At 45.7% G+C, this 8545-nt stretch overlaps 1 protein-coding gene across 1 annotated transcript; it reads left to right on the top strand.

Moving 5' to 3' along the window:
* Nucleotides 1-1962: 1962 nt before the first annotated feature.
* Nucleotides 1963-8478, top strand: EXOSC3 (exosome component 3). The gene is made up of 4 exons (XM_084778393.1): nucleotides 1963-2327; nucleotides 2892-3041; nucleotides 5986-6137; nucleotides 8139-8478. The coding sequence occupies exons 1-4, from the start codon at nucleotides 1977-1979 to the stop codon at nucleotides 8338-8340; spliced, it is 855 nt and encodes a 284-aa protein (XP_084634519.1). The 5' UTR covers nucleotides 1963-1976; the 3' UTR covers nucleotides 8341-8478.
* The last annotated feature ends 67 nt before the right edge of the window (nucleotides 8479-8545 follow it).

Raw genomic sequence — 8545 nt, 5'->3', positions numbered from 1 at the left:
TTCTGGCCTGCAGGTGTACATGCAGGCAGAACACTGTATACATAATAATAAATCTTAAAAAAAAAATCCAATCTAGCCTTCCTAGTAAACAGGTGTCATTTCCTTCCATTGAAGAAAAAACAAACAAACAAACAAACAAAAACCTCTGCCTCCTAGAAGTAGTTATTCATAGCTGACACTAACAGACCCCGTCAGAGGGTCAAATTAACCTTATATTTTACTTTGACTCAACAGTGTCATAACTCATGCCTTCTTATCTCCACACTTGGCTACACTCTGTCTGCACTCTACGTTATCTCTGCACTTGGCTACACTCTGTCTGCACTCTGCGTTATCTCTGCACTTGGCTGTACTCTGGAGGACCCTAACCACTCCACTTACCTCCCTTGGGACCAACCAGCTTAAAGATGAGCTGATAACACTTTATCTAGTTAGCCAAGATGAACTTAAGATGCATTTCTGACCCCTTCCACCCCCATCTTCTGCACTTGGTGTTCCTATAAAAAGGCTGCCCTGAAAGCAAACCGGTGTCACAGTTTGGTTCCCAAATCCGCTGTGTCCCTGACCATGGTCAGTTTTGGGGTGTTACGCTCAATAAACCATCCCTATCTGACTGCAACCAGAGTCTGAGTGGTTTGTGCAGCTATTCTTGGGCTACAATAGGGCTTCTCCCTATCTGTCTGCCTAGTTAACTAGTTAACATAGGACTAGTTAACATAGGACTAGTTAACAACCTGGCTGCAGCACCAGTTATATTTCAGTTGTCCCTACTACCCAAGGGATGAAATGGTTTGCCAGCGCCTTGCCAAATTTGGAGGAAGTGTAATGTTGCTCCCCGAAAATTTAAAAAATCTCAAAATTCTCCTTGGTAGCAAAGCAATGAACAACCGGCATCAGTCAATGCCAAGGCCCTCAGTGCCGCTGGAAAAATGCCATTGAAGATGCTAACTGACAAGAGAAATGCTGGTAGCCAGGCGGTGGTAGCGCACGCCTTTAATCCCAGCACTCGGGAGGCAGAGGCAGGCGGATTGCTGTGAGTTCGAGGCCAGCCTGGTCTACAAAGGGAGTCCAGGACAGCCAAGGCTACACAGAGAAACCCTGTCTCGAAAAACAAAAACAAAAACAAAAACAAAAACAAAAACAAAAAAAAAGAGAGAGAGAAATGCTGGTTTCACAGACAGACAATCACCCCAAGCCAGAAACCTGGACGTTCTTAAATTCCTGCGTTGTGGCTTTTGGATTTAAGTTTCTCACGTAGCTGTTAATGTGCTTCCAAAGAAGTAGTTGCAAGAATTGTTTTAAGTTACTGATTTTCCCAAGCCATGAAGGGATGACTCAAGAAGGTGAAAAAGTGTGGATGTGTTGCGAGCGCGCTGGGGCGCGGGGGAGGCTAGGGAGAAACACACAGAAAAGTGTTAAATCTATTAGGTACCATGAGCTACCAATGATCCCAATTACAGCTGACAACACACTGAGGGAGACAAATGGATACTGATATTGTTCTTTCTTCTTTCATTTTTCTATTATACACAATGTAAATCGGCAGCAACAGCTAAAGTTATATTTTGGAAAACAAAAACAAAAACAAAAACAAAACAACACACTACTTTTCCTGGTTAAAAGTTGGGCCACCTTTCCATAGGCAGAGTAGAAAGAAAGGTAAAGGTCTCCAAAGTAGCCCACGTTCAGTTCCCAAAGGCCCTAAGTTCCAGCACCCGTTGATACTAAAGCCAAAAAACAAAACAAAACAAAACAAAACAAAAACAGAAAAACCGAAACACGGCAAGTGAGGGCTCCACTGACGGAGAGAACACAAGATGAGTGGGCCGCTAGTTATAGACACAGCAGCCTGCGGCGGGAAGGAGTACCCACGAGGTGAAGCGACTAGTTTTTCAGGCTAAAGCCTAATTCAGAGAGCCCACAACCACCGGAAAGTAAAAAATCCTGGTGGGCGGGCTAGCGGAAGCGGAAGTACAATGCCGGAAGCTGCGATGGTGACCTCCGCCATGGCTGAAGTGCTATCGGGTGCAGCCGGGGCAGGGGCAGGCTGCCGGGCGCGGGTAGCGCACAGCGTGCTGAATCAGGTGGTTCTCCCTGGGGAGGAGCTGGTGCTCCCGGAGCACGAGGACGTAGACGGCCTCGGCGGCGCCGGGGAGCAGCAGTTACGTCTGAGTGCGGGGACGCGCCCGCGGCTGCGCGTAGTATGTGGCCCGGGTTTGCGACGCTGCGGGGACCGTCTGCTGGTCACCAAGTGTGGCCGTCTGCGTCACAAGGAGCCCGGTGGAGGAGGCGGCGGCGTTTACTGGGTGGACTCGCAACAGAAGCGGGTGAGGGACGTCGGAGAGGCGGTGCTGCAGCGAAAGTGGAATTCTTGTTCTGGGAAGACTCCTTGCTAGTGGGATGATAGGTTAAGGCGACCTTAGAACCGTGGTGGCCTCTAGGTCCCTCTCTGCATCTTCTCTAGAGGAACCACAGCAGGAGCATACCCTGAGAAGGGAGAAAAGGAGAGAAAGGCCCCGGAAGCTCTTGTCTTCCGAAGCCCTAAGAGTAGGAAGCTGTGGCTTGCCATCTGAAGTCACAGGGAGTTAAGTTTGCCATAGAATAATTAAGAGCTTCCACATAGGAGTAGTGTCTAGTGGAAGCGGCTTCCTTTACTGTGAGGATTCTTGGGCTGTCGGATGCGGATAGGATGCTGAAGTGTATGAAACCCGGCCCGGGTCGTCTGCGTATTAGAGGCTACAAAGCTGGACTGGTGCGGGCTGGGTTTTGTAGTTCCACTTGCCCGGGGAGTATGAGTTGGGAGGACAGGTTGAGACCCACCGTGAGCAACCTAGATAAAAACTTGCTGAAGGTAGTATCGCTTATGGTTGTTCTTTCATTCTGTTTTGTAGTATGTACCCGTGAAAGGAGACCACGTGATTGGCATAGTGATTGCAAAATCTGGAGATATATTCAAAGTTGACGTTGGAGGGAGTGAGCCAGCTTCTTTGTCTTACCTGGCGTTTGAAGGAGCAACTAAAAGAAACAGACCAAATGTGCAGGTAACCATGGGAGTTTGGAGTTTTGGGTTTCAACAATAGGGAAAGAAAAAAAAAAAGGCCACTCCCCAGAGTGTAACTAGTCAGAGGGCTATCTTAATTGTCCGCAAAGCATAGGCTATCCTTCCAGCTCTCCGAGATGCTTTACAAGCGGACCTCCTGTGCTGCAGCTCCAGAGCCCCTGCTGTCACCACTGCGCTTGTCACCTTGGTTCTTCTCTACCTCGCTATCCCCTTTTCCTGTCATGTCCAAATCCACCGCACAAGGAAAGTGGCCCTAGTCTAAGGGACACTGGCACTGGCAGTTGTCTGGTCATCTTGCCTCCAAAGCTCTGGAGCCGACAGAGGAGCAGGTTTTCAGGTTGTGCTCTCTGAGTCGTTAGCCATCTCCTTCCTGTCCGCCTGAGCTGGGACTTGGATGATGTCTCTGCTGCTTTTTGTTCAGCTCTCGGGGGCCTTTAGTCACTTGATCTTATTTGTTCAGTCTCCTAGCTTTTGCACGTTTGTCTCAACATGTTCAGGACTGGGCAACAGTCTCATCAATGCTCCTGCTTTAGTCTATTGACATCCTCATAACCTTTCCTAACTCCCCTCACCTTGTTTGTTATTTTTCTTTTTTGTTTTGTTTTTCAAGACCAGGTTTCTCTGTGTAGCCTTGACTGTCCTGGACTTGCTTTGTAGACCAGGCTGGCCTTGAACTCACAGTGATCCACCTGCCTCTGCCTCCCTAGTGCTAGGATTAAAGGCGTGCACCACTACACCTGGCTCATTTTTGTTTTTCAAGGCAGGGTTTCTCTGTGTAGCCTTGGCTGATCTAGACTTCCTCTGTAGACAAGGCTGACCCTAAACTCACAGAGAGCTGCCTGCCTTTGCCTCAAGTGCTGGAATTACAGGTGTATACCACCAAGCCTGGCCATATCCCCCCCTTTTTTATTAATTCATTCATATTACATCTCAATAGTTATCCCATCCCTTGTATCCTCCCATTCCTCCCTCCCTCCTGCTTTCTCCCTACTCCCTTCCCTTATGACTGTGACTGAGCGGGACCTCCTCCCCCTGTATATGCTCATAGGGTATCAAGTCTCTTCTTGGTAGTCTGCTATCCTTCTTCTGAGTGCCACCAGGCCTCCCCATCCAGGGGACGTGGTCAAATATGGGGCACCAGAGTTCGTGTGAAAGTCAGACCCCACTCTCCACTCAACTATGGAGAATGTCCTGTCCATTGGCTTAGGACAGATGGTAGGAGTTTGAAGTTTGCTGCACAAATAGTCCTCAGCTGGTGCCATAGTTTGAGCAGGACCCCTGGGCCCAGAACCGCCCGTCATAAGGTTCTTATAGGTTTCTAGGACCCTCTGGATCCTTCCATTTCCCCATTCGCCCGTGCTTCTCTCACCTAAAGTCCCAATAGGATGTCCTCCCCTATGTCCCACTTTTCTAATAAGTGAAGACTTTCATGGGACATGCCCCTTGGGCTAGTGTCCAGATACAAATGAGTATATACCATTTGACTCTTTTTGCTTCTGGGTGAACTCACTCATTATGATCATTTGTAGTTCAATCCATTTGTCCACAAATTTTGGGAATTCCTTGTTTTTAATAGCTGAGTAGTATTCCATAGTGTATATGTACCACAGTTTCTTTATCCAATCTTCTACTGAGGGACACTTAGGCTGTTTCCATGTTCTGGCTATCATGAATAAGGCCACTCATTCCCTTCTTAACAGGAAAAAAAAGTTGTTCAAGTCATGCAGAATTCACTGGCATTGTATTCCAGGGTCTTCCCACAGACTTATGTACTTCATGGAACTATATTTAAGCTTTACAACACCACTGAACTTTGCTTCCTTCCCTTGGGTCTTTATTACTGGTGTTCCTCTGTCTGGACTGTGCTGTCTCCTCCTCAGCCTATGAGACTTTATGAGATTTGCATCCTTTGAGGTCCACGCTAAACATAAATGTTTGTAAGGTCGTTATGATCATTTTTCCTGTGTCTTCACCACAGCGCTGGATTTAGTCTTGAACATCTTGTTGATGAGTTTATTCATTCTCATTGCCTTGTGTGAGCCCACGTGTTCCTTCAAGGCATAAAGTGTGTTATGACTCCCTCTAGGTTTTGTAGCCACCCAAAACAGTGGGAACTCAAACATAATTTTTTAATGAATGCATATGAGTTTTGCCTGCTTGTATGTATTTGCCCATTGTCATAGCTGCTTGTGGAGATCAGACGAGAAGGTCAGAGCCCCCCACACTTGATTATGAATGGCTGTGAGCTACTGTGAGGGTGCTAGAAACTAAACCTGGGTCCTCTGAGCAGGAAGTACTGTTATTAACCAGTGAGCCAGCTCTCAGCACTGGGCATTGTAATGTTGAATGAAGAAAATAAAGTCACTGCTTCCTTAGCTTCTTTGTTGTAACGTTCAGTTTTGTAATATTGTGAAGCGAATCTTCCATGAAGTAGTATCTGAGTTAGCCTCGTCGCAGTTTCTTTTGAATATGGATGTCATGATGTTTTCCTTCCTTTAGACAAACATATAATTTTTTGTAAATAGTACTGATAGAACATTCTCCAATGATGCTGGTTTTTTTTGTTTGTTTGTTTTGTTTTGTTTTTGTATCTGCTCTGACTGATGAACTAGTGATATGTGGCTGCTGAGTCACTGAAAAGTAGCTAATGCAACGAGGAGCTGAATTTTATATTCCTTAATTAGATATAAGGTTAAATATAAATTTAAATGGAACTACAAAGAAGTTGGACAGTACAATCTTGAAGGCTGTTCTGAGGCCTTGAAATGGCTCATAGCGGAGGATTTCATGGTGTGTGATGGGAGGACATCAGCCCCCGAGCTGCAGAACTGTGGGTTGCTGGCATTCCTGTACATGGAACCGCACCTGCGGCAGCACCTCTAGGATATCTGCATGAAGAATGAACTTTTCTTTTAATCTTATAGGTTGGCGATCTCATCTATGGTCAGTGTCTGGTTGCCAATAAAGACATGGAACCAGAAATGGTCTGTATTGACAGCTGTGGACGGGCCAATGGAATGGGTGTGATTGGACAGGACGGTCTGCTCTTCAAAGTGACTTTGGGCTTAATTAGAAAGTAAGTTATGATGCCTGAAAAAAAAATGTTATGATACCTGTTAACTCTCCTGCCTTCTTTAATGATAATTTTAAAATATGATTTGTTCATTCTAAGAATTTCATGCATAGTATATCATGTTGATCACACTCTGCCTCCCATCTCCTTCCCACCTTCCTCCCCTCCCCACCTCCTAAATTTGTGTGAAAATAAGTAAGTCACTGAGTCCAATCTGTGCTGCGCATATATTCACAAATGTGGGGCCACCTACTGCAGTGTGGCCCACCTACCATCAGCTTTAAAGAAAACTGACCCCCTTCCCCCAGAGAACTGTCCCTGGTTCTCAGATAAGGGTAGGGGCTCCCCAGCAGTTATTATATCTAGTTGGAAATAATAAATCTTTAGGATTTGGATTCTTTTTACAATGTCTTGGGTTTTCTTTAGAGTTGTGTCATTATTTTAGGAGGCTGGAGAGGGGGCTCAGTGGTTAAGAGCACCAGCTAATCTTCCAGACGATCCAGGTTCAATTCCCAGCAACTACATGGAAGCTAACAACTAGTTCTTGGGGGCTCCAATGCCCCCTTCTGGCCTCAGCACATATTGCAAACATGTGGTTGCAGATGTGCAATGCAGGCAAACCCCATAAACACAAAACAAAATATTTTTAAAAGGTCAGCGTTTTAGCATATATGTAAGTTCATGAACTTAGTTCTGCCCTCTTAGTCTAAATATATCAGATCTAGGTGCTATTTGGCTGAATGGTATAGTGCCTTTTATTTTTGTGTGTGTGCTTGGGTGTTTTGCCTGCATCTATCTGTGTCCCTAGTTCATGTTTAGTGAGTACCCTTGGAGGCCAAAAGAGGGCATCATATCCACTAGAGCTAGAGTTACAGCTGGTCCTGAGCCATGTGGGTGCTGGAACTGAACCTGCTTCCCCTGGAAAAGCAGTCAGTGCTCTTAACCACCAAGCCAGCTCTGCAGTCCTTTTAGTGCTTTTCTGATATGTTACACTTGAAGTTTCCTCCATCCTGCCCTTTTCTTCTCTCTCAGAAGGCCTGCTGCTCTTCATAACTGACATATCCATACATGAAAACTGCTCTTCCCTTATTTCAAGATACTTGAATACAGATGCAATCTGCACTTGTAGAAAATTACCAAGCGTCTGTATTACATGTAATGTAATATACTCAGGCATGTGGTTGCTCCTTAGGCTTACGTAGCCATATGGAGATGGCCCCTGGCACTGTCCTGAAAGGTTTCACAGTTCCCACGGGGGCAGTTAGACCATCACCTACCCAAGCTGTGCTATTATTCTAAGGGGCTCTGCTTCTAAAGCCACTGAAGTTCAGAGCTACCTTCCTAGGTGTCTATTGCCCTTCACATGTGCAGATGGAATTTGAGATGGTTAAGAAGCATGTTATTGAGCCTCAACCTTAGTTCCAAAGAATAACACTCTCCAAGTACCAGGGAGGAACTAACAAGGACAGGAAAGTAAATTTCAAGGATCCTGTTGGCGCTGTAGGTAACAACCTCCGCCACCACAACATTACTGTTATTACTCTATGATCCTCAAGTTTAGAATTAAGGTCTCAGGGGAAAGAGACTTTATCCATCTATGTTATGCAACTCGGTGACATGAGTTTCTTCGTAGGACATAGCCTGCTGTTGTAAACTGTGCTGTGTCTGAGAAGTAGAAGGCTCTGGGAAGAAAAGGGGTATTAAGCTGCACATGGTGGGACATTCCTGTAGTCCCAGCTACTGAGGAAGGCAGAGAGGAGTTCTCAGACCTACAAATCTGAGAGTAGTTTAAGTGACCTAGGTAGACCTCATCTCCTAATAAAAGGGCGAGGGGAGGGCGGTGCTAGAAAAGGGGCAGCAGATGGCATCCTACGCCTTGTGTGGGGGACAATGCTGAGCAGCTCTGTAGCCACGGAGCTCTGCCCAGAAAAGCAGTCTCCTTCAGGAGAGCCGGAACGCACTACTGCTTTATTGAGTTTTGTTTTCACTCATCTTTCCTGCCAGGCTGTTAGCTCCAGATTGTGAAATCGTGCAAGAGCTGGGAAAGCTCTATCCGTTGGAGATTGTGTTTGGAATGAATGGAAGAATATGGGTCAAGGCAAAAACCGTTCAGCAGACTTTAATTCTGGCGAATGTCCTAGAGGCGTGTGAACACATGACAACAGACCAAAGAAAACAGATCTTTGCCAGATTGGCAGACAGTTGATGTGTAAATTTCCTTAATGGATATCTTAGTCAAGACTGAGTTTCCCGGGGAAACCTTTTTTCAGGTGGACGTCTTCCTGTCAGATCTTCTGAAGATGCCTATTGTCTTAGCAGAATCCAATAAAATATTTTTATAAGAGTTACTGGTCTTCAATCATGCATAGATGAGAAAATTGTAAGCTTTTTTATATAATAAATTTTGTTTG

The sequence above is a fragment of the Acomys minous genome, assembly GCF_964271855.1.
Source record: "Acomys minous genome assembly, chromosome: 1".
Taxonomy (NCBI): Eukaryota; Metazoa; Chordata; class Mammalia; order Rodentia; family Muridae; genus Acomys; species Acomys minous.
This window is presented reverse-complemented; position numbering and strand designations above follow the sequence as displayed.